Raw genomic sequence first — 27126 nt, 5'->3', positions numbered from 1 at the left:
TTTTGGTGTTACCATTCCAGGCTGTCCTTAACCGACGATGACTGAATTGTTTTCTTTGACATTATTGAAAAATTGACATTATAGGCAATTCACAGATTGCGCATGTGGAATCTCTAATATGTAGTCAAGCAGTGATTGATGGTGGATGGTAACATATAATCCTGAGCAGACTTCACCACCAAACAGGCATCAATTCACAGAATATGCTCTGCATATATTGCAAGTGCCTTGATTTTCAGTATTTTTAAAAACAAAAATGTGTGTATGCGTGTCTATATCATCACAGATACATTAGTTGGAATGCAGGCCGATCACATCCCTCTGTACTCGGTTAAAATCAGTACTAAATTCCACAGGCCTAAATTCAACAGATCTTTCTTCTCTCCACGGTCCCTCATTGCTGTGCCAAGGAGGATCTACCCACATTACAACTCTACGCCTCATGGCTTTGTGAAGATGAGTTGGACAGGCTGCAAACGGAGGTCTTGCCCCTCTTCACACATTCAAAACCTTGAAGGGGCAGGTCTGAGGAAGCTTTCCCTTACCTTAAAAGATGCCACTGGGTGCTCATCAAATTTGTTGCTGCTTTCAGTATTGTCCTCTTTGAACCCACGCTGCACCTACCACCTTAGGTCTTGCTTGACTGAAAGACAGATGTCTTGAGAGTGTAGGTTGGCAGGTGCTGTGTGAGTCCAAGAGGCCTCTCCCTCAGGCAAGCGTAGCCTGGGTGAAGAAAACCTCACCAGCTGTTCTGCCAATCTGGGTCAGCAGGTTACAAAATCCTACGCAGCCCCTTTAACTTGTGCATCGTGCAACCCATCCTGCGTCCCTGGAAGGCGGGTGGGTTGCTGAGCTGAGGAGCAATGAGACCATTGGGAGGCAGAGGAGAGACTTTTCACTAACCCACCTTCTCCACTCCTTCACCCGGCACACCAATTTTGGACCCTGCATTTTCTCTTCCTTTTTCCATGGGGTTGGGTACAAAAATGCTGCCCTAGCCATTCAGCAGAGCAGGGACCACAGTGAATAGTGATGTCCTATAGTAGCTTTCGCTGGTCTGGTGCCCTCTAGATGTGCTGGCTTTGGTTATAGGAGTTAGAGTCGAAGGACATCTGGAAGGCACCGTGTTGGTGAAGACGGTTCTATAACCTATGTACGCAGGGAGATCATGCAATAGAGTCCTTCTGGAACTGAATTGCTTTTCCAGTTGAGATTGCCAAGCCCTGCTATGGTTTTAGGAGTTTGGCCAAAGACTGTTTGCTTAGGACAGCCTCCAGTTGAAAACATGTATCCTCTCATTATGAATACATTACAGCTGCTTCCCATTCGCTGTGTCTTCACACTTAAAAAAATAATAATCACTGTTTCTGTTGTTTTTTTATGGGGGGGGTGGTTCGGGGTTAGTATGTTTTCTTGGTGGATGGCTATATTTTGTGGATTTGGTTTTGCTGCATGTATATCTTATTGTAATTTGGGTTTATTTTTTGAAAGGGAGTGGGATACAAGTTATTAAAGAAGCAAAATAATACTTATTTTACTATCAGAAAGCTCTTTTTAAAAGCCTTAGATAAATAGCTTGCCCTGAAAGGGGCCAAACCTTTGTCTCTCCCTCCATTTTCTTACCTTCTAAGCCATCTCTGAAACCTAGATAGGGAAATCACTCATCTTTGTTTGGCAGGGTGTAATCCCCACTATGGCAAGCCCTCCCAGGGCCTTCCCTTCAGTGGAAATCACAAGTGGAGAATTATTTTCATACCAGTCTCCATGAAAAGATGCTCTGCTAGGGACTGAAGGTGCCCAGGGCCATGCCTGCCCCTTTGTCCCAATCTCTTGCGGCAAGGTAAGCTGCGAGGAGTGTCCTGGATAGCTTAGTCGGTAGAGCACGAGACTCTTAATCTCAGGGTTATGGGTTTGAGCCCCACATTGGGCAAAAGATTTCTGCATTGCAGGGGTTGGACTGTATAACCCTTGTGGCCACTTCCAACTATGATTCTATAACCTGGTTACAGGAAAGGCTGCAGGAAGAATAAATTCTAGGAAGCCTTGGAGCAGGGGAAGGTACTATGTGTGGCTCCCAGGATTGGAACAGGCATGGCCCTGCTTCCTTTACTTGTAGCATGCTTTAAGGAGGAATGTGCTTGACCCAATCCTGTTCTCAAGCATTTGATCTGGGACACTCACCATTGCAGGGGTCGGTCATTGAATCTATAGAGAACTCAAAGCTAGAAAACTGTGTTCCTGAATTCTACTGTCCATGGACAAGGGGTTTTGATGTACAATGGTACCTCGGGTTAAATACGCTTCAGGTTACAGTCTCCGCTAACCCAGAAATATTACCTCAGGTTAAAAACTTTGCTTCAGGATCAGAACAGAAATTGTGCCCTGGCGGCGCAGCGGCAGCAGGAGGTCCCATGAGTTAAAGTGGTACTTCACGTTAAGAACAGTTTCAGGTTAAGAACGGACCTCCAGAACAAATTAAGTAGTTAACCCGAGGTGCCACTGTATTTAAACTTGCAACCCCCACCCAGTCCCCATATCCTAAGATGGTACAGTCCAGGTCTGAATTCTGTCTGGAGTTTACACATGGAAGCTATAGCTCTGTGGTTATCTTTGTATCTTCTTCTGCTTCCCGTTACCAAATGAACAGAGTTCAATATGCGACATATAGCCCTGAGTGTTAATGTCTGGAGGCAAATGAGAAAACAATTGTTAGATTTCTCCTTGGAATAAAGCGCTCTTGCCCCCTTATGTCAAAGTCACCGTTGTGTCTTCAAAGAGATTATTGTCACGTTGTTTGTCTGAAGTCAATGACAAATTGATTATTTTCTCCCTCCTCAGCTATACATAATCCTGTCTATGTCGGTCTCTTGCAGTGAAAAAGAAAAGAAATTGGCACAAACATGACACTGGTCAAACTACAGAAGTCAAACCTGTTCAGAATGGGAGTCAGGTATTCATCAAGGAACTTCGAAGTCGAACATTCCCCAGGTAAGTTGTTAAATGGTGCCAATGTTTGGGCTATTATCAGCAGACCATACTCTGGAAAAAAAATGTGCTTAGACAGTGATTCTTTTCCCTCCAACATGTTTTCCTCTGTAGATTTATATGGGCAATAATCCAAGAGACCTTGAGCTAATTGCTCTCTGCATGATATCTTGCAGAGACACATTGAAATCTACAAGCCCTTCACCCAAATTTTCACCCTACTTGTTGAAGAATTCAAGACTGTGAAGTCTGCAACGTTTGCCTGATTTGTATCCACCATGCTTCATAATATCTGGAACTGATCCACAGCAATTAGTGGAAGCAGTATAGGCTGTGGGCAGAACAAAATGTGTAAAACATGGGTTGCTTCCATACTAGAGGCTACTGTAATTCGGCAGTAAGCTTCAAGCAGAATTAAAATGGCATTTTGTCTTATTATTAAGATATTTTTTATCCTATCACCAATGGGACTATTATGGTGTCTCCACTTAATACCATACTAACTATGATTATCCAGTGATGTCCAAGCCCAAACTTTTGCTTGCTTACAAGTAAGTTTTATTCAGTACAGGTGCAGTGGTACCTTGGTTGTTGAACTTAATCCGTTCCGGGAGTCCATCCAACTCCTGGAACCATTTGAAAACCAAGGCATGGCTTCCGATTGGCCACAGGAGCTTCCTGCACTCATTCGGACGCCGCAGAAGCCCTGTTGGATGTTTGGTTTCCAAAGAACGTTTGAAAACCAGAACACTTACTTCTAGGTTTTTGGCATTCGGGAGCCAAAACGTTTGAGAACTAGGCTGTTCAAAACCCAAGGTATGACATTACAGGGCTTCCGCGGCTTCTGATTGGCTGCTGGAGCTTCCTGCAATGAATCGGAAGCCGTGCTTTGATTTTAGAACATTTTGGAAGTTGAACGGACTTCCAGAATGGATTCCATTTGACTTCCAAGGTATGACTGTATAGGGAAGGCACACATGGCATTGGGAATGCAGTCCCTTCAGTGTGTGGAGGCCCCTTCACAAGAGTAACCCATGAAGGGGACAGAAGTATCTTAGAATGGCAAAACAGCTTTAAAATGGGGATATTAAATGATACATTCCTCTCTGCAAACTCCTGATTTATACTCAGTATTCTTAGACAGATAAGATAAACCTGCCCTGAAGGAACCTCTGGCTCCTCTCTAATCAGTGTTGACTAAGAAACAGGAAAAGAGCATCAGGATTACTTAGTGCAAACCCAGGGTAAACAAGTTCACTAATTAAATTAACAAACCCACCGCTAGTGCCAAGTTCCGATTTAAAACTGAAGTAATAAGAAACTATTTTTTAAAAATTCCCTGCCTCTAGGAGACCAATGTGGAGGATTTGCTTTCACCAACATGGTGGTCTTGCTCATCTGTTTCTTAAACTTTTGTTTGCATCTTCATTGGCTGCCACGTGAAAGGCACTGGTGTCCCGAAAATGAGATGTAGTTCAAAACAAGCACAGAAGAGGGCAGCCATGCATTATCCTAAAAACTTTTTGGTTCTTTATAGATTCAAGGATCTGTTATGTTTGCAATCAAATATCACTTTTTACTCTACCCTTCCAAAAAAATATCATTTTATATATGCACCAGAAAATACATGAATACTAAATATCTTGTCTGCTGGGAAGACCTGTATCCCAATGTTTTAAGATATTTTGTTTTCCCCAGGTGCTTTTCAGAACCACAGATGACATGTTCAGCCAGTAAGCATACTAATAACAGCAACCTAGACACAAGGGACCCTGGCACATGCAATTTCCAAAGCACCAGGCACCAAGTGTCCAGGCACTCTGAAAAACTACACATCCCAGGACCCTTTGCTGCCTCTCACATGCTTCAAAGCTTAGTTTGCATTCTGAATCGGAGAAGAGCTTCTTGGGGAAATGAGGACTGATCATTATGCAGCTAAGCAATGTTACAAGTGGGAGAAACCTGTATCTCATGCCACAATTAAAAATAAACTTTGGTCGCATCACTAGATGTGCTCATAACAGAAATACAAACCGTTCTTTTAAAGTTCTTCATATTTGTCTGGCTGCTTGATTGAATTACTCAAGACTTAGAGAGGCTCATTGATCTGAAGCCTGCTTCATCAGTAATAAAGGAAAAGAAAATATGGACTGGGTCTGGAAGTCTTTTAATATTGAAATTATTCTTTCCTTTGTTTCGAATTTTTAGTGCTGAAGACGTGGTAATAAAACTGACTGGAAGCCAACTAACAGTTGAATATTTGGAAGAAAATGGATTCACAGAGCCTATCCTCATCCCAAAGAAGGACGGCTTGGGCTTATCTGTACCTGCACCGACGTTTTATGTTAGTGATGTTGAAAACTATGTTGGTATGTATTTGTTTTTGAGTTCAGAGCCTACTTCATGGAGAGCACTTTGAGGGGAGGCTCTTTCAGGTAGTTCTCCAGTCTGGGAAAACATGTAAACATCCTCACAAACCACTAGTGACTTGGATGGCCAGTCTTCTGAACACAGGAAGATAGGAAGTTGCCTTATACAGAGTCAGTGTGTTGTCCATCTAGCCCAGTGTTGGCAGTGGCTTTCCAGAGCTTCAGGCAGGAAGCTATCCCAGGAGGTGCCATGGATTGAAACTGGATGCTGTACCCATGAGCTACAGCCCTTTCTGCCTCCTAGCCATATGATCACATTAATCAGTTTTCAGCCCAAACTTCAGTCAAACTTCACTGTTTCCCCCAACTCCCTGCAGCTGCTGTTTCCCCCATGCCTCATTTGCTGCACAATCTTCTCTTTCAGGCCCAAATGACAGTCCTTAATGGCTGCCCTCTTAACTTGGATTTGGCCCATTCTTATATAAAGAGAAGGGTGCAAAGGTAAAGGTGCGTGCACAGAATACCATCAAACTATGGTTTAGCATAAATAAGCGTGCTGGTTCACAGGGCAAGAATGGTGGCCATTTTACACCACCCCCATTGGTCTTGCTGCTGTGCTTTGGGCCCAACCATGGTTTGGCTTAGTGTGTGAAGATAGGCTTGTGGTTTGTGTGGCTCCAAGCACACAGCAAGCTGTAGCCAAGGCTTACTGCTCATGATTAGTCTGAGAGAAACAAACCATGAGCCCAGGTTCACACGACTTAGCTCCTAGTTGCACAGCAGCAGCAAGACTGGGAGAGGAGTGAAGCAGCTTCCATCTTTGCTTTGTGGACCAGCATGATTGCTAATATCTTCCCCTATTCAGTGCTTCTCCCTTGCTGTCATTCCCTTCCACCACAGCTGACGTCCAATATCTAAAGTGCACCTGGGGAGAAGGATTATTGGGAGGTGTGCAGTGAGTGTAATAAGGGATGAATTTTCTTCACACCTGTGCCACTTTTTCTCTAAAAAAATGTGATCCAAACAGACCTGCATTTCAACAAACAGATCTGCTGCCACCTTTTTTTAATATAATATTTTTTATTAGTTTTCGATTACAGTCCAATAATAGCTTCATTATAACAATGCCAAATTATAATACATTTACTAATACCAATTGTTCAAATACCAAATTATATAATTTAGGTGGCCCCCGCATGCTAGAATTGATGGTTTGATGGTATTTTTTATTTCTGCATTCCAAAATCTTATTAATTTCAATTATATTCCAGTCAAAATAATAATCCCATATACAACAACTACAATATTAATAACTTCTATTTGTGTTGACACATTAAATGATTTATGAAACTACAGGTGAGGCACTCAAACTATATCCTTGTTCTTCCTGTGTGTGACAATTATTCTGTCCATGATGTTTCCTCCTGTCCTTGTAAAATGTAGTGTCCTTCTTTTCCTGGTTGTTGCTGTTCTCCATCATGCCTTGGGCGGAGCTAATATCCCAGGTCTGCTGCTGCCTTGATGTCCCTTTATGAGGACTGGTTACACCCATTTGCCTCTTCTCATCTACACCTTTTATTTGCATCTAGTTTTTTCACTATTCTTTTAGATCACCTAGACCATGAGAGCGTTGCTTACCTGTGGTCTTCCAGATGTAGCTGGACTACAGTTCCCACATACAGGACCATTGGCTGGTCCAGTTGGTGCTGATGAGAGTCTACAACAACTGGGGGCAACAGGCTTCCCATGACTGTCTTGGACCCATTTCCAACCCCAAAGAGAGGTGCCCTGCATTTAAAAGCTGTGTGTTGCCAGGAGACCTTCTTCCTATCACAGTGCTGAGAGTAGTTGTAGCTGCTGACCAATCCCTGGACATGCAGCTGTTAGAAGAATGAGCTGATATGGTCAAGGATAGCAAATGGGAGGGGGGGGGGAGTAATTTATGAAATACAAATGGCAGACAGGATGCTCCTGGATAAAGTGAATCCTGGTTTTCCCATGGCAAACTTAGCCATCCATCCCACCTTCTCCTGTGCAGATGGTGTTTTTGCACATCCTGATAGTCCCACGTTGAACTGAAGTGGTTTTTATTGGCCACATTTGACTGTAAAGAACTGAACAGATTTATTTTCAAAAGCCAGTACAGTGGTACCTTGGGTTACATATGCTTCAGCTTACATACGCTTCAGGTTACAGACTCCGCTAACCCAGAAATAGTACCTCGAGTTAAGAACTTTGCTTCAGGATGAGAACAGAAATTGTGCTCTGGTGGCGCAGTGGCAGCAGGAGGCCCCATTAGCTAAAATGGTGCTTCAGGTTAAGAACAGTTTCAGGTTAAGGACGGACCTCCGGAACGAATTAAGTACTTAACCTGAGGTACCATTATCTGTTGGATAATGACTTCTTACAGTTTTATGTGTCTCCATCCCTGCTTATTTATACATTATTTTGAATACTTTGAAAGCAGAAGATGTGATGTAAAAGGTCGTATGAATCAAACAAGGCATTTTTTAAAAAAAATTACATTTGAAAATCCAAGTGTATAACTAAAACGCTGGTAGGAAAACAAGTAAAAGAGACAGATAATGCCATTCCTTCCTGAATGATCAGTAATATCCTAGATTGAAGCCTTTTCTCAATCAGTTGGCCTAGAGATAGTATGGTATTCTGCCCAAGGGCAGCTGTTCTTTGTGATTCAGAGGTGACAAGCACACTTTCGGGAGGAAGGCTCCTCACTTTATTACTGTACAGTACAAATCAGCATAGAATGCACATGGCTAGCCGGTTTCTGAGCATAAAGCACAGGACTGGACTGCATAAAGCATATCCAAGCATAAATTGCGCAATAAGCCTAAACACAGCCTAATTAGCCGAATTGGATTCCATTTGCAGATATGCATACAGGTTAGTAGAGCAAGAAACATAAAGACCAATGGGGTAAAGCTACATACTCCAGCCCACCAGTTGTGCCCAATCATAGCTCATGGGATGCCAGGCAAAGCTAGCCTGCAGGAAGTCTAATTCTTGCACCTGGTTTCTATAAAGCACAAGGCATGAAACAGCGCACAGTGCCTAACTTAGCCTTACGCTTGGCTATTAATCTATCAGGCAAGATCCTACTGTTTTCATCCCTTCAGACTTAAGGTCACCAGTGGGGAGCATCTCTGTTGGCTCTGGGTTCTTCCCTCCCAGTTCTGCATCCGAGTGTCAGGGTGTGTAGCTGTGTAGAAGTGTGTTCTTTTCACAAACTCATTGGCTTCCTCTTCTATAGTGTTGCACTGTGCCGACAAGGCTAACTGGCATATGGGTCATGCACCTGTAGCATTCCTGGAGAAAGGGGAGTTTGACTGTAGATATCCCCTTGGCTTTAAAATGAAAGCAACAGTGTGTGTGCCAAACTCTCGTCTTATCTACGCAAGATAACCACCTGGCATTTTCAGGCTTTGATCCTCCCTGTTAGTGTGCTGTTTTTCTTACTTTACCAGCCATGTTGACATTCTGCTATTTTCCACTGAATAAATGCTGAATACACAGATTCATATGAAATCCTACAAGCATGGGGTAAAAATAGCAAGCAATGAAACTTCCAGGCCTGTTCAGGCCTTATCCCGAGGCATCAGGGGAAATATTGACAACATCACACTATCTTCTTGTGCTACAGAGGACTTCCATGATGTGACAATACATATGGTTCCAGCAAATGAACACCAAAGAGCTAAAGCAGGGCTTGTCCAGACAGCTTCAATTTTGGAGAATACTTTGATATACCTCAGTGGGGACAGCTGCCTTGTAGATGTATTTTTTTCCCCTTGCAGCAGTGCTTTGCAGGAGGGGATCGTATATTCAGATACACTGACATACCTCAGCAGTGTTTTCACTTTAAAGGTGAAAGCTTGTATGCATTTCATCCTTGGATGTGGCTTTAATTTCAACTTGGGAATTTTAAGAAAAATAAATAGACTAGAGAAATTTTACTGAACATTTTCTGTAGAGCAGTTTGCAGCCTTTGTATGAGCACGATGCAAGAGATGTTGTACTATCTCTAAAAGAACAGGCCTGCAGTCTGGAGGTACTATGTGTTCCATCTCTGTCCAACATGTGGTTCGCAATCTACTAGTCGATCGTGGGGGTGTTTGTTGTGGATCATGGTATGAAGCTCCTTATTGATCCCCTAAAAAAGCTCAACAACTCTGGTCAATTCTTCCCCCCCAAAACTCAACAACTCTTGGCAATGATAGTGGGTAGATCATTGCCAGTTTTTTTATACTGGGAGTAGATCGCACTCTCTTGGGAGTTGACCGTGCCTGGAATAGACCACCTGATTGACTTCCATGACTAGGAGTGCTTTCTACTTGCTCCAGCTGGCACGAAATAGCCTGACCGCAGTAGTTCGTGCGCTGATAACCTCAAGACTTGATTATTGTAACACACTTTATGTAGCATCTTTGTATCTGATCTGGAAAATGCAGCTAGGGCAGAATGTTGTGGCCAGACTGCTCACAGGAGCAGGCTATTGGAAACATGTTATTGCTCTTCTGAGATCTGCACTGTTTGCCAATTTGCTACCAGGTCAGGTTTAAGGTTCTTGTGTGTTAGTTCACAAAGCACCAAGCAGCTTGGGTCCAAGGTACCTTAAGGACCGTTGGATCCCTGATGTTCCATCTTGATCACTGAGATCTTCTGATAGGGCACTTATTGTGGTTCCCCATACCCCCGAGGTTACTAGGGACCAAGCCTTTAGTGTGGCAGGCCCTGCCACTGAAGGCTCAGCAGGAATCATCCTTGTCTTCCTTTAGAGACGTCATTTGAAAACAATGTTATTGAGCCAGGCCTTGGAAATGTGAGGTTCTTTTTAACCAGTGGAGGTTTTGATTGATATTTTTATTGTTGTAGTTTTTGCGTGGTGTGCATTGCCTTGTATTTTCGTACAAAAGTTTGGCTTATAGATATTTATTTATTTAAATAAATAAATAAATAACAAACCTTGGAGTGGCTCTCAAGCTTTCTATCTATTATCTATCATCTATCTATCTATCTATCTATCTATCTATCTATCTATCTATCTATCTATCTAATCTATCTATCTATCTATCTATCTATCTATCTATCTATCTATCTATCTATCTATCATCTATCTATCTATCATCTATCTATCATCTATCTATCTATCTATCTATCTATCTATCTATCTATCTATCTATCTATCTATCTATCATCTATCTATCATCTATCATCTATCTATCTATCTATCTATCTATCTATCTATCTATCTATCTATCTATCTATCATCTATCTATCTATCATCATCTATCTAATCTAATCTATCTATCTATCATCTATCATCTATCTATCTATCTATCTATCTATCTATCTATCTAATCTATCATCTATCTATCTATCTATCTATCTATCTATCATCTATCTATCTATCTATCTATCTATCTATCTATCTATCTATCATCTATCTATATCTATCTATATCTATCTATCATCTATCTATCTATCTATCTATCTATCTATCTATCTATCTGTCTATCATCATCTATCAATCTATCATTTTCTCCTCAGGCACACCCTGTTGTGACAATCCACCATGCCCTTTGAGTTCCATCTCGGCCCACAACTCATATTGGCTCCAGTTTAACATTCTCATTTTCCTTGGTGTTTCTTTCCCTTTCAGGACCAGAAAGGAGTGTTGATGTCACCGATGTCACCAAACAGAAGGACTGCAAGATGAAGCTAAAGGAATTTGTTGATTACTATTACAGCACTAACAGAAAAAGAGTCCTCAATGTAATTAACTTGGAATTTTCAGATACAAGGTAAGATAGAACGACAGGCTTGCCTTATTTTTGGGATGGGCAGGTGTGTTGCTGGACTTCAATTCCTTCAGCCTCAACCAGCATAATGAATGGTCAGGGGGGATGACAGATGTAGTCGAACAGGATTTGAAGGGTCACTGTTTCTCATCCCTGCCTTACTGCACAGATTCTGAATATTCCCCAGCATATTTAGCATTATTTTTTCTAGAGCATTAACAAAGACAATTCCTCAGTAATCCACCTATGTCTTATGTAATGATTGAATCAATGGTTTGGCCTTCCTCTACAGATTATGAAATTGCTTCCAGACACATTATTCAACTGTGTTTCAGTTTGCTGAATTTTTTTTCTGTGGGCAATGTTTGTGGGCGACTGATGAATATATGATTTGCTGAACCATGTAATTTAAACCTCTTTTTTCTTGTAGGACTTCTGGGCAATCTACATAGACATAAAAAGATTATTACGGGGCAGGAGAATGCTCCTTTATAAACAGAGAAAATGATGAGCTCTGGCAAAAATAAAATAAACAATGGTTGTTTTAGAAGAGAATTCCATCTTATTGGACAAGAGAAAGGAGTGATAATTAATGCAGATTATAGAAAGACTGAAGGATAATTGCAAGATCATTTCTTTTGTAGTATCCATAGCTCTCTAGGCTGTATTTATTGTTTTAATAATGTAACCCCCTTCCTTCCACACAGAGGATCAAAAGCAATTTCAAAGCTCTGTGATTATAGGTATTTTTCATTAGGTATTTTTTTACAGCTTTTCCTCTATCTGCTGAAAGAATAACGATGGGAAGCATTTTATTCTTGAGGATCGTTGAAACAATCCTCACAAGCTGCTGATTTAATCATCAGCCAGGAAATATTGTAGTGCTCGACAAAGAGCATGGCATTTTAACAGGCTCCAAAGTTCTGCCTTGACACGAAGTGTAAATGATACGTACATTTACAATGGGAGCATTTTAGGTTTAAGGTCCCACACGAGAGGTGCTTAAAAAGAAGAATATATAATAAAGCTGTTCAGTACTCAGGAAGCATTCAGAAAAAACTGATAGTACTGTTTGCTCTTACATTTACATGTTTGGGGAGGTAATTAACATTTTCTCAAATCAGTTTCGATATTGGTTATAATGGGTTTATTGAGAGAGAGAGAGAATGGAGCAGTACCACTAACAGTCAAATTCTATGCATGTCTACTCAGAAATGAGCTCCCTTGATGAAAAGGGGGGGGGGGTTGACTTCCAGGTAAAGTAATCTTTTAGCCTAAAATAATCTTTGATTAATCAAACTAAACATACTCAGTCCATATGACATTGAGTTCTTCAAGCCCATTTACCTCATGCTCCTCCCGCCCCCAGTAAAAAGTTCTAAAGTTTTTTTTTATATACTTCTGCTAAATTGATGTTTTCCAAGGTTGTTGATTCATCCTTCTTGTGTGTGAGAGAGAGATGGCTACATGAGAACTGGTACTTTTGAGAACTGAAATCACTATCCTGAAATTTCCCCAGGCACAGGAGACTGACAGAGATTAGCTCTAATGCTGACTTTAAGCTAATTCCAGTCTTTTTTGCTTTATATTTTAAACAGAATGTCCAGTTTTGTGGAGTCTCCTGATATAGTGAAGAAACTTTCTTGGGCGGAAAATTATTGGCCTGATGATGCTTTGCTGGCAAAACCAAAAGTGACCAAATACTGCCTGATCTGCGTGAAAGACAGCTACACAGATTTTCACATAGACTCCGGTGGAGCTTCTGCCTGGTACCATGTCCTGAAAGTAAGATGCTTTATTCCATATTTGATCATGCACCGTTCCATAGTAATTCCTCTCTTTTCTTGAATATCCCATTTCAGCTCTGCGGCTAAAGTAAGTATTTGACTTAAATATACATACAGTGGTACCTCGGGTTAAGTACTTAATTCGTTCTGGAGGTCCGTTCTTAACCTGAAACTGTTCTTAACCTGAAGCACCACTTTAGCTAATGGGGCCTCCTGCTGCCGCCGCGCCATCAGAGCACGATTTCTGTTCTCATCCTGAAGCAAAGTTTTTAACCCGAGGTAATATTTCTGGGTTAGCGGAGTCTGTAACCTGAAGCGTATGTAACCCAAGGTACCACTGTATTAAGGACTTTCAGAAACAAACAGCAGTTTTTAACACATAGTTTGGGCAGTCATTTTGCAAATGCTCCCCCAAACATCTAGTATAAGACCATGAAGCATGACCTTTCTTTCTCTTTTTAATTGTTTTTATTAAATATTTTCATGGGTTACAAAAGTGTATACATGGCCTCCACTTTCAGATTATAAAGTCCTTTTTTACAGATCAGCTATATTCTGGGGGATGAGAAAGGGGGTAGATTTTGTGTCAGTGTTACATTTCTGCATGAGGTATATAACATATACAGCTTGAGAGAGGAGCAGAGTGGTAGCATAGTGCATAGCTAAACTATGGATTTTACTCCTGTGAGGTGCAATGTTAGCCATTAGCTTGGATTTCTTTAAAAGAGGATTAGGCAAATTCATGGAAGATAAGGCTATCATTGAGTACGTGTCACAATGGCTATGTTCTCCTTCCATTCTCAGAGGCGATATGCCTCTGAATACCAGTTTATGAGACTCACAAGTGCAGAGAGCACTCTTGTACTCAGGTCCTGTTGCAGGATTCCCATAGCAACCTGGTTGGCCGATGTGAGAAAGGATGTTAGCCTAATGGGTCTTTGGTCAGAGCCAGCAGGTCCCTTGTCATGTTCTTATAGCTTCAATATGTACATGTATGTTTGCTTCCTGAACCATTGTTCTGTCAGTGTGGTGGTGCTTCTAACTTGCCTTTTTCCACTGAACCGTTAAATTGTAGAATTGTAGAGTTGAAGGGGATCCATCTAGTCTAACCCCCTGCAAGGCAGGAATCTCAACATGCGGTCCCCCATCCAACTTGAAACCACACTGGAACCTGCTTAGCTTTACAAATATGCTAGTATTTTTTATTGCTGCGCCACTGGGAGGTGCTTGGAATGGGTTCTTTCACCTCTGAAGGCGAGGCTGGAGGGATTCTAGAATCAGAGCATAAGGCTCGTTCCATATTTCCTCACTGGACCAGGATTTTATATTATTACTGCACTGTGTCTTGGCAAAGAGTCAGTCATCTTGCGCTACAGGAAACCTTTCCTCGTGTGGTTTCTATGTTTATATCCTCAGAAATACAAACAGCCACAAACTAATAAACTTTTCACATAAACACAATTCTGGTTTTAATACCGCCGTCTCTACAAACTTGTCAATCTATTTTTGTGCAATATTTCGAACTCACATGCTTAAGGTGGACAGCATGTTTTTACAGAATAAAAGCCAGGAACGACCTGCTTCTGTTAACTTATTTTGATGATAGACAAAATAAGGTTGTGTCACCGCATCCGACAGGGGACCCCATTGTAATTCAAAGGATATTTTATAAACTTGTTTGCTTTGTTAGTTAAATTTAGGCCTTGTCTTTCCATGTCCAGTGCAGCTAATGACAGTATACAATGCATATTGGAGAAAGTCAGTTTAAATACAATAAGTAATAAGAAGGAGGGTAGTTAAAAACAGAGCGTATGAAACAACAACAACAACAACAAACAGTGGTCATTTAAAACCAGGGTTGCCTCACAAGCAGCAAAGGAGATGACTCATGCCAGCAGGCCAAAGGCCTGTCCAAACAGGAAAGCTTTTGCCAACTCACATCCACACCATATGTTTAAAGCACTCTTTAAGTGTCATGGCTTCCTCCAAAGAATCATGGGACATGTAGTTTGTTAAGGGTAAAGAGTGTTGTTAGAAGATCATAAACAACCTACAACTCCCAGGATTCTTTGGGGGGAAACAGGGACTGTTAAAGTGGCATGATAACCCTTTTAAATGTACAGTGTTGCATGTGACTCAAAGGCTAGCATTGAAGGGCTTAAATTGTAACCATTACATGGAAGTGAGTTCCTGAGCCTGTCCTCAACAACTGAAAAGGCCCACAAACCATTCTTTAGCTGTTGATGGAACAGAGATATTTCTGTAGACATACTACATAGTATTATTTGAGCATGATAATCAAAACATCTCTTCTTTCCATTACAGGGAGAAAAAATATTTTATCTCATCAAGCCAACCTCTGCAAACATTTCCCTCTATGAACGGTGGCAGTCAGCGGCAAATAACAGTGAAATGTTTTTCGCTGACCAAGTGGATAAATGCTACAAATGCACAGTTAAACAAGGACAAACACTTTTTATCCCATCAGGTGAGGGTGCTGCATTGAACGCATTTGTTAGCTTGAGTTTTGGAATTATTATTATTATTATGACTGGGTTTCCCATATGAGACATGAAATGATATAAAGTTCTGCCATTTGCACATGCATTCTGTAGAATGAGAAGCCAGTAAACTTTCAAATGTTGGTTAAATGGCCCCATGCAACCAACACACACACACATACCAAACGAGTTTGTGACGGGAATGCTTCAATCTGGGCTTGGAGAAGCAACACCCACCCACGAGGCTGTACTCAGCAGTTTGGAATTTTATACAGGGTTGGCCTGCAGCAACTTGGGAGTAGCTGGCGTGATGGGGCAGTTGCCTTGCCATCACCTATCCAATACCAGTGTTAGGCATTTCTGTCAGTGCAGCCCCAAACTCACCATCACCCTGTCCTACTTCTGCACTATCTCAATAAGTGGCAGCTACATGACTCTTGAATTGTATGCAATTGTATGTAATTCTGCCTAATATACACATTATTATTTTTTTTTGCATAACACAGTTCCCCTGATGTAGTGCATTTTAGTATATTATTTTCACTTATAGAAATATTTTTATGGAGACTTTCCCTTAGTTGTGTGCACTTTTTGTACACATTACTGGGTTGGAGAACCACGTTGTAAAATTTGTAGAGGTGCATGTGGGGGGGACTACAGCAGGATGGAGGAAGTGAAGAAAATCACCTCTCCAGGAGCTAAACCTGTTCTGCAAGTATAATGTCAGCACTGGAAGCCCCCTTGAGGTTTTGGTGACTCTCCAAGAGAAAGGAATTTCAACTACAGTGGTACCTTGGTTCCCAAACTTAATCCATTCCGGAAGTCCGTTTCAAAACCAAGGCATGCTTTCCCCATAGAAAGTAATGCAAAACGAATTAATCTGTTCCAGACTTTTAAAAACAACCCCTCAAACAGCAATTTAACATGAATTTTACTAACAAGACCATTGATCCATGAAATGAAAGCAATAATCAATGTACTGTACTATAAACTAAATAAGACCATATTGTAGATGATAAAAATAAAAATTATTATTTTTTCTTACCTGCACTGATGATAGTCATTGTTTGGATGGGGGACTTTTATCCATCCCCACTGTCACACAATCAATAAATCAATCAGTAGCTGAACTGGGTTCCACACAGTTACAAAAACAAATTAACCAAAAGAGACTCAAAAACAAAAACGCAAAATAAATAGCAAAAACAAAAGCTCCAAACTTAATCCATTCCGGAAGTCCGTTTGACTTCCAAAATGTTCAGAAACCAAGGCGCAGCTTCTGATTGGTGCAAATGCCCCGGAAACAATAGCCGACAGCAGTATCGGACGTTCAGCTTCCGAAAAACATTTGAAATTCGCAACACTTACTTTCAGGTTTTCGGCATTTGAGAACCAAGGCGTTTGGGAACCAAGGTACCACTGTATATATGAGAAAAGAAATGTGAATGAGCAGCAGACTATAAACATTTAAGAAGCTAGTGATTATACTTCTGCTTTTTTAAAGCTGAAATGTTTCCCCTTCTGTCTTTTCCAGGGTGGATTTATGCAACTTTAACTCCTGTTGACTGCTTAGCCTTTGCAGGACATTTTCTACATAGCCTAAGTGTAGAGATGCAGATGAGGTAAAATGTTCATATTTATCTCAATTTGATAATATTCTAATGAGATGTGCATTTTGTTGGGTCTGCAACAAAGAGTGGCACTAGCTTAGTTAGAAAATATTTTCTTTCCTGATTAAAATAATAGAAAACAAACAAACATTAATTCCCACAGTTTTTGTTATGATTATAAAGCACACTTGCATATTTGTAAGCATAACTATGTCTTTTATAAAATCAATAAACCTCATAAGCAGGGCTTTTTTTTCAGCTGGAACTCATCAGAACTCAGTTCTGGTACCTCTCAGGCAGGCGCTATTGCCATTATAAGATTACAAGGCAGACATTCATGGTTAGTTGCAGCACCTCTTTTTCAAGAAAAATAGCACTGCTTATAAGATTCATGAAACTGCCCACTTCCATTGTCCTAGACTCTGTTCCATAAATGTCTTAAATCTATTCAAAATTATTGTTTATAGTAGTCATCGGCATAATTAACTGTAATTAGGCATACGAAGAATGGTTTTTTTTAGAATGCAGCCCTATACAATTACCTGGGAATAAGTCCCATTGAACTATATAGGACTTAGTTCTAACTATGCATGCTTTTGTTTTAATATGTTTTTGTTGGTATCTTAATTATGTAAATTCCTATTGTGAATCACCCTGGGATGTATTTGTATGAAGAGCAAAAAGTAAGCATGTAAATTCATAAATTGCCCTAATGTTAAAAATGTGACATTCTATAAACTTTTGGCTGTATATTTGTGCAGTTTGTCAATTGTTTTCCAAGGAACAGTGTGGGATTTTGTGATAGTTAATTCAGCAAACGCTATGTAAAAAGCTCTTCTGTTTCATGTTACGCTGGTCATTTTCATAGCAGCTGAAGATTTATGACAGCTTGAATGATAAGAAGCACCTGTAAACCACAGCCATACAAGAGTTGTGTTATGGTCAATACTAGGTGATACTTTTCTTTTTGGTTTAGAAAGCTTCCTGTAAACTGTTCAACTGAAACACTTTTTTTTTTACTATGCATCATAGAGCATATGAAGTTGAAAGACGATTAAAAATTGTCAGCTTAACCCAGTTTCCTAACTTTGAAACGGCATGTTGGTACACAGGAAGACACCTGCTAGAGTCATTTAAAGGTAAATAAAAGCATTTAGTGTCTTTCTTGCTTTCCATTGTTTGCCATGCTAAGTATAAACAAAAATGATCTAGCTATTTTAAAAAGAATAAAGCTCCTATGGGTTTTGGAAAAAAGATTTTCAATAACGAGGTAGTCAGATAGATTTCAATAAAGTAACTTTTTAAAAACAGCAACATGCATTTGATATTGATGGCACAAATACAAATTTGATTTTTATGAAGGATTTTAATTTGTAATCCAGGTTTACAACTCTACAGGGGACTCCAAAATGCTAATAAGCACATTTTACAACAAAGATACTCTGAGTCAAAAGTGGTCTTCCTTGCAAAAAGCGAATGTGCAGTACTCTAGAAATACATTCCGGCTGGCAAATCCTGTAATTTAAATTAATTGTCTATTACATTCAGAACAAAGCCTTTAGATACCACTCTGCTGGAGGTGTTTCCTTTTGATCGTATCTTCCTTGAGGTGACCAATCTTCTGGAGATCTTCCCTATGTGACCTTCATCATCCTTCCGATCCTACACCCTACACATTCTCCTGGAAATTTATCTTCCCAAGTCACTTTCTTTAGCCTCCTTTTGGTTGCATTCTCCTAGAGGTTATTTACTTACCTGGCGGTAAACTGCTTGTCCTTCATTTTAATGCTCCTGTCATAACATTGTTACATACTGACCTTCTTGGAGCTAGCCTTTGTCTTGATCACACTCTCCTGGAGTTGACCCCCTCAAACTTTCTTTTGATCACACCTTTCCAGGGTAGAAAAGAAAATCGTTACTGAAAGTCTAATGTGCTAACTTAGCTGCTGTATCAACATAGAGGGAACTAGTCAATTGACAGTGTTTCTGCCTAATAATTTCCTCAGAGAATTTCTTAGATTCCAATTGCTTTACCTGTGCCGTTTCCCAGGATCTTACACATTCATTGTTCCCGCTATTCTGGCGTCTAATTGTTTCATTGAAATACCACAGTAAAATTGATACCCTTATTACAGAAGAATACAAGAGTTTGGGTTGGTTAAATGGTGCCAAATACTGTGCAGAGACCTTGAACACAATACATCCATGCCCTGCAATCTTTGTAAAGTGCCATTTTCTTTTGTACTTCTGTGGAAAAGTACTGTGTGTCTTAGCCCTGACAATGTAGCAAAATCTGATATCTAATTAAGGCATATTACACTTAAAATAAACATGCCACAGGTCAGCCATCTACTGTATAAAGTCAAATGCTGACTAATTCCTAACTACTCTGATATTGGAACTTTGTGTATACTGCTTTGAACTTTTTCAGAACAGGGTGTAAACATGAGGTAGACTTGTATTACCACCACTGGACAAGAGAGAAAAAAGCACTTCATCATGCAACACACAGTTAAATTACAGAACTTGCTCCCACAGGAGGCAGTGATAGCTTTAAAAAAGGATTAGACAAATTCATGGAAGACAGGGTTATTGATGACTACTAACCATTATTGTTTTGCTCTGCTTCCACAGTTGCAGGTAGCAGTGCTTCTGTTTATCCCATGTTGGATACAGCCCTATGTATCTGGAATTGTAATATTATGAATGTATAAATCCATTTTTTGTGGACAAAGATATCTACTAATTTTAATTTGACACCACGTTTGAAATCCATTGCCAAATCTCAAAATAAATGAGCAGATTTCAAGTTGAAAATTCACCTGTTCTGAAATTTCAGATTCTAAAGTTGGGAACTGTTGATTTTATGACCATACAAATTCTTACTTACAGCATGCTTTTCAGACTGTTCACTTGCTTTTAGATTGCCCCTTCATAAAACAAAGAATGTACCTTTTTCATTTTGAAAATGTGCATGAACAGAAATTGATCGCCTTTAGTGAATGGCCGTTGTGTTCTCTGCTTTGCTTAGGATTGCACAAAGCTGGGAAGCAACCTCCTTCTCATTTAGTTCAAGGAGCAAAGATCCTCAATGGCGCTTTCCGGTCATGGACTAAAAAGCAGGTAGGTTTACGTGGCTGCAAAAAGAAAAAAAAAAGGGAAAGGATGGGGCAACAGGGAGAGAGAAGTCTGCAGATAATAGAGGCAATAATCTGAGAAATCCAAAACAATAGCCTGAGAAATCCAATAGAATGAATGGTTTCATATACAAGGCTTTCAATGAAACAAAATATTTTGCATCCTGCACTATTAAACAAGCTCATTAAGCTTTATTCAAAGAGATACGTGAGCAACTAAAATCCTGCTTGATGTGTTCAGCTATTGTTTATGTGTAGCAGAGAAAAGAAGCAGAAAATGAGGACTGTCTGTATCATTTATATATTTATTATATAAATATATATCCTTGGTTCTCCTCCCTCCAGTTGATCCTCACAACAAGGCTGGGAGGTAGGTTAGGCTGAGAGAGAGGGGCTGGTCTATGGATTGTGCCAAGGGGAGAAGCAGAGTATCCCTGCATGCCTGAGGAAATATGGGAAAGACCCCCGTATGTCCTGTCTGTGCATGGACACATCACAGGAAGGTAAAGAGAGCTGCTGTGAGAATACAGGGAAGCCAGAGGAGGATTAGCAAACAGCACCAGAAGAGAGAAACCTAATGTGCTTCCTTGGGAAGATTTCGGGAGGTGATTTCATACCAAAGTGTTGCCTCGATGATATCTCTAGATTAGGATAAATTGCACACTGCCCTAGATAAGAATGAAGGAATGGGGGTTGGATCCAGAGTTCTGCAACTGGGGTTCTGTGAATGAAGGGTTGGAGACCCTCCAGAACAACATGGGAGATGGCACAAGGGCTGTAGGGGAAGGGATGGGGTAGCGTCCATTAGGCCGAACCTCTTCCCATTAATGAAAGAAGCCCTTCAATGCACATATACAGGGTCGCCCTGCTCAAGCATGACACACAGATTCTTGAAGTATTCCATGCATAGTATATTAACTTTTTAAAAAATAAAATAATTAAAATAAGGATACCTTTGGATCCAGCCTAAGCTTTGAACTGAAGTACTCAATAATGTTAGCCAGTGCTTTCCCCCCTAAAAAAATGTTTAGGGGTACTCTCATTTTGACTCAAGAAAATCACCATTTTATAGTTCAAATCGGGAAGAATAAATACAGTAAATGGATGGAGAAAAGAACAAACATTCACTAAATGTTTAGGGGTATGTGTACCCTTGCGTCCCCCCCCCCCAAAAAAGCACTGACGTTAGCCTTGCATAATTTTAACAATGTGAAATTATAAGCTCTCTTGATGCACATTTGAACCTTTTTATTTGGCTTTATTCTGCTCTAGGCATTAATAGACCATGAAGATGAACTCCCAGAACATTTTAAACCCACACAACTTATTAAGGATCTTGCCAAAGAAATAAGATTAAGTGAGGTTGGTATTCTTTCTTGAATATACACTTCTTGCATTTCTGTATAAAATGTCAACAAACTGATTTCTGTGTTTCTAAAGGGTAGTTTACTAATATTAATTTGTATCCTACATTTCCCTGTGTATGGTCAACAATCTTCATGGAAGATACAAAAGCTACAGGTTTAAATTTGAAGGTCTCGTGCATTTTAGACCACATCCCTCCTTCCTAAAAAGGAAGCTTAAACTTCATTCACAATGTTAAGCCTCAAAAGTATAATAGCCAGGTAAATACAAATTGCTGGATCTAATGCACTCATGAGGCCTTTTAAAAAGTCTCTCCATGTTCTTTTACATAATTGGGTTTTCTATAGCTTCATATGCACCATACATTTAAAGCATCATACCACTTTAAGCAGTCATGGCTTCCCTCAAGGAATCCTGAGAACTATAATTTGGTTAAGGGTGCTGAGAGGTGTTAGGAGATCCCTCACAGAGCTACCATTTTCAGAGTGTTTTAACAGTCAGTCCCTCTTCCTTGGGAACTCTGAAATTATAGTGCTCTGTGAGGGGAATAACCATCTCTGAACAACTCACACCCTTAACAAACTACAGTTCCCAGGATTCTTTGGCAGAAACCATGACTGTTAAAGCAGTACAGTGGTACCTTGGTTTATGAACTTAATCTGTTCCGGAAGTCCATTCTTAAACCAAAGTGTTCTTAAACCAAGGTGTGCTTTCCCGTAGCAGCAGGGGACTCAATTTACAAATGGAACACACTCAACAGGAAGTGAAACATGTTCTGCTTCCAAGGCAAAGTTCACAAACCAAAACATCTACTTCCGGGTTTGCAGCGTTCTTAATCCAAGTTGTTCATAAACTAATCTGTTCTTAAACCAGGGTACTACTGTATATAAGTGTGCTTTGAATGTATGGTACAGATTTGGCCTATATCTGAAGCACATCTTAAAATGATGATACATATACTGAGATTGGACTTGGTTCGGCATGTTATGGTGGCAGCCAAAAACCGCGAGGAAAGGGAAGATGATGTTTTTATTGTATCAATCTGTATGTAATCTTTTATATGTATAGATTCTACTAAAGCTTAATTGTTTAAATAAAATATTTTTTAAAAATGTGTGACAAAATAAGCATGTCTTAAAATGACCTTTAAATGTCACCAACGGCGGGGGAGAATCTGATCTTAGTTGGGAGGTAATTCCATAGAAAGACAGTCATCACTGAGAAGTCCTATCAAAAATATCAGTCATCTAATACTTCAGTGAACTTCCAGGCAAGAATTGCTCATTTGGTTTAGGAGACTGGCTTAGGATCTGACTGATTCACATGGGAAGACAATTCCGTACATTAATATGGGAGACAGATGAAATCCATCCAAATGGAAATGACTTGCTGTTCAATGGACAAATTGAAGCTGCATGTCTTTCTAGTGCCTCACTCTGTTTTTCTGAAATGGATAAATAAAGCAACTGGTTAGAGATCTTTAAAAAGAAAAAGAAATGAGGGAATGGTTAATGGCTTCAGAACAAGTTAGGATATTAAGCCAGCTTGGAAACCATAGCTTCATATCCTGGCTTGTTTCAAAGGAATTTACCATAGTTCCATAGCCAGTACATGATAAGAAGCTGTAGTTAATGGAGGACTTCCTGGTTTGTTCACCCAATCTCATGAAGAGGCTGTATGCAAGGTCAAATGTCTTGTTTGCATCTTGGCTTCTTAAACTGAAGTGCAATCATCTGAACATGGCCAATAAATTGGATTGTGCCCAGTGGGTGAAGGATCAGGCCTAATGAGTTCAGCTCTGCCTTTTATTCTGAGTGCAAGGATGCCAAGATAGGGGCTACTAAAAATCTATCTGCGTTTTATGGGTTCCATGTAGAATATGGATTCTGATGATTATTAAAACGACAGCATTAAATAGGAAATAATGTCTTTTTAATTAGTCACACACTGTTAATTTTTATTGTGCATCTTTTACTGCTACCTTTTACCTTGGGGGACAATGTAATTCTGTTTTGCTTCTCCCATGCGAATTAATTTGAAAGGCATTCTCTTAAAACTGATTAGCATTTTAAACATTTCTTTCTTCATTTTCTATTGTTTTAGCCAAAAAAAATATAAAGAGAGAAAAGAATGGGAGAGGCTTTTTGAAAAACGTAAAAACAAGAATAAGAGAACAAATGAAGCAAATAGTAATTCTCCACATTTAAAATTATAATTAGATGATAATCACGTTCTCCTAATTAAAACAACTTTTCTAAATTATGGAAGTGTGTGACTATATAATAAACTTCTGCAAAGTTTGTACGTTTAGCTGGGACACCCCTTTATGTTTAAATCAATGGTAGTTGTTCCAAGGATAAAAGAAAATAAATATACCCTGCCGTTGTGATGCTCAGTACAGAAATATTCTTCTGAAAGTCCTGTCAAGCTGACAGAGCCACAAAAAGTAAAAATAGCATGGTACAAACTGCAAATTAAACTAGATAGTGAAAATAGGCATGTTGATTGGTCCTTCCTGAGATGTCCGCCTGTATTTTCCAGTGGAATGGTCAGAACCTATCAGCTCATTTCTCTGTGTTTAGGAATGAGAGAAAAACTTTTCAGACATTACAAGCTCTATGTACAGCTGCCTCCTCAGGGAGTATCTAGTTTGAGTGGATTGCATGTTCTGTAAGAGTAGCTTTGGCTACTTTTTAGACCCAATTCTTTTGTTTGTGGATCATATTCACCCCCATCCTATGTTCCCTCTCCATTCCCCTTCTCACTCCACACCAGTAAATTAGGAATTTGCAAAGCTTGTGAGAGCTGCAGAGGCCGGATCACATAGTGATCTTTCCATGTGATCTTCTTTTTACATTTTTATTAAATAGATTTATATACCGCTCTTCATCATAAGATCTGCGGGTGGCTCACAGAATAAAATACAGGATAAAAACAAGTAAATAATTACAGTCAAACTTGGGAGGTTGAACATAATCCATTCTGGAAACATGTTCGGCTTCCAAAATGTTCGACAACCACTTCCGATTGGTTTCAAGAGCTTCCTGAACTCAAGCGGAAGCCGTGTCAGACATTCAGCTTCCAAAACATTCAAAAACCGGACTATTTACTTCTGGGTTTTTAGAGTTCAGGAGCCAAAACATTCCAAAACGGAGGCATTCGGGAGTCAAGGTTTGACTGTAAAACAAAACAGCAAAACAATTATCCTCTCTTCACACAAACATATTTAAAAGGCCACAGAATATTAATCAGCCAAAGGCTTGGTTGAAGAGGAATGTTTTCACCTGGCACCTAAAATAGATAATGAAGGTGCCAGGAGAACTTCCCTGGGGAGAGCATTCCACAAACAGGGAGATGTTGCAGAGAAGGGCCGTTCTTGTGTTGCCACCCTCCTGACCTCACGTGGAGGAGTTATGTACAAAGAAGGGCCTCAGATGATTTATACGGTTTATATTGTGGAGTAGTGGGAGATGAAGCCAGAGAGGGCTATAAACTTTTGCCTTTGTAACATGCAAACGGGGCCACACCACAGCCTCAGACCCCTCTAGATTGTCAGGAACACAGTCAATACTCTGTAGAGATCAAGTATCCATTTTTGTGACCATGTTTGTGTTTGCCTTTCCCTCAGAACGCCTTGAAAGTCAACAAACCTGAAGTGGGTGCCAATGTGAATGTTGAAGAGGTCAGCCCTGTGGAGAAAGAAGAAATCCCATCACCTGCACCACGGACGCCTCCGCCGCCTCCACCACCGCCGTCACCGCCGTCGCCACCACCGCCAGTTGAAAAAGTCCCTAAGAAAAAGGCCCAAAAAGCAACAAAAACACCCAAGCCACCCAAACTAGCCAAACCACCCAAACCGCCCAAACCCCCTAAGCCACCCAAGCCGCCCAAACCCCCCAAGGCACCAAAAGTAAAAGGGGAAGGGAAGAAAAAAGGCAAAAAAGCAAAGGAAGTGCCGCCCCCTGCAATTCCGAACTTGGACCTTCTGGAGGCCCACACAAAAGAGGCCCTGACAAAGATTGAAACACCAAAGAAGGGAAAGGTGAGTAGGGTTGTTCTAGCTGTTGAAAAGGGTGTGGCTTAAGGAAGTGTATTGAATTATATGAAGGGAGGTTACAAGTGGTACACATGCAGGGAGCAGCAGCAGTAGAGTTGCCCTTGAGGTAATGTGGGTCCCTAAGAACCACCTCTGATGTCCATGTGTTGAGCATGGAAGTCTGATCCAAGGAAGCTTGCACATGTAGTCTTCTGTGGGAGTTGGGAGCCTGACTCTGCAAGTTTCCAGCTCCTATAGAGGTCTGTGTCATGGACTTGCCTGGTTCATCCAAGTTGCAAGAAGGGGGCTTGAATCATACTCTGATATTCCTGACTTTGATTTGGGTGGTTTTTTGTTTTTACTTTACACGAAGGATGGTTGTATCAATATGGAACTATAACCTTATGAAAGGCTCTTCCAAGGTTTTAACTCCTTAGGTAAGGGAGCTGGTAATTTTGATAGTGTCTGAATATTGGTGAAAAACTGATGTTTGTTGTGAAATCTTCCAAACGTTCCATATGAGTTCTACAGCATTATTTTGTTGTTGTCAATGACAATATTATCATTCTCATTATTATTATTATTAGTGTTGTGTAAGTTAGTTCATAACCTGACAAATACTTAAAACAAGAGAAGATGGCATTAACACCTGACAGGGAGCTGCCTTTATACAGAATGTGGTTTAAGAAACCTATAATAAGCAGGCAGATCAGCACATTGTTTTTATTACATTGTTCTTCACATTATATTCATAATAGAGGGAAATGATTTTCTGTTTCCTCTAGGCTTGGCATTTGATGCTTCAACTGTCTTGTCAAAATAAATTAATTCCAGGCAGATCTTAAGTGTTAGTTCTCTAAAAATTCACACTGGCCAAATTGGCGTGTGGTTATTAACAAGAAACAACATTTGTATTGGGATAATCTCCTGATTTGTTTGTTGGTTCTCTGTTTGCTTATTTGTGTCAGGCTGCCAAGAATACTTTGAGTACCCCTGAGAAAGAACCCGTCGAGAAGCAAAATGAGGTCGAAAAGTTTGAAATCCGAGAACAAAATAAGACCAAAACGGAAGCAAAATGGAAATATAAGGTATGAGTTTCCTTACCTTGTGCTTCTACAAATGTTTCAATGTAATCTTGAGAAGTAAGAAATAGGTTGTGCTGAAAGTTTGCACATTAACGCTTTTGACACAAAGCAGAAATATTCTATGAAAACTTTCCTTGCTCACTTTTTTTGTTGAAGGTTTATGTAAAGGGGCAGGTTCTTCCACATCTTTTTATTTAAAAAGCAAACTTATAGGGTATTTTTTGTTGGAAAGGATGCTAGCCAATCAGGAATGATACCATAAGGTCATATTTAGATATGTGATCATAGGCCCCTCCATATGTCCTTTTTACAGTGCATTCATTGTTATTTTTGATGTTATCAGAGTGGTTAAACACGATCCCACTTTCAATATTGCTTGTGTCTGCAACAGTTTCTGGGTGGATCTCCTGCTTCATTTCCAATTAGTGCATG

The 27126-nt window shown here is 40.1% G+C and overlaps 2 protein-coding genes across 3 annotated transcripts in view; one reads left to right on the top strand and one right to left on the bottom strand.

Annotated features, from left to right (window-relative positions):
* Positions 1–26270, bottom strand: part of NINJ1 (ninjurin 1) — a 455488-nt gene extending 429218 nt beyond the window's left edge. Inside the window, exon 1 of the mRNA XM_083727090.1 lies at positions 26264–26270. The gene's annotated coding sequence lies outside the window, so the exon portion shown is untranslated. The remainder of the gene's footprint in view (positions 1–26263) is intronic.
* Positions 1–27126, top strand: part of PHF2 (PHD finger protein 2) — a 120230-nt gene that overhangs the window by 72046 nt on the left and 21058 nt on the right. For both annotated transcript variants that reach the window (XM_083726999.1, XM_083727000.1), the window contains exons 3-13: positions 2874–2988; positions 5194–5354; positions 11035–11176; positions 12772–12958; positions 15286–15448; positions 16996–17083; positions 18104–18210; positions 20103–20194; positions 21481–21570; positions 25202–25615; positions 26578–26697. In XM_083726999.1, coding sequence (XP_083583125.1) covers positions 2874–2988; positions 5194–5354; positions 11035–11176; positions 12772–12958; positions 15286–15448; positions 16996–17083; positions 18104–18210; positions 20103–20194; positions 21481–21570; positions 25202–25615; positions 26578–26697 — 1679 coding nt within the window. The remainder of the gene's footprint in view (positions 1–2873; positions 2989–5193; positions 5355–11034; positions 11177–12771; positions 12959–15285; positions 15449–16995; positions 17084–18103; positions 18211–20102; positions 20195–21480; positions 21571–25201; positions 25616–26577; positions 26698–27126) is intronic.

This window comes from Podarcis gaigeae (genome assembly GCF_964106915.1).
Source record: "Podarcis gaigeae genome assembly, chromosome: 2".
Taxonomy (NCBI): domain Eukaryota; kingdom Metazoa; phylum Chordata; class Lepidosauria; order Squamata; family Lacertidae; genus Podarcis; species Podarcis gaigeae.
Note: the sequence above shows the minus strand (reverse complement) of the source record. Positions and strands in the feature narration are given on the sequence as shown.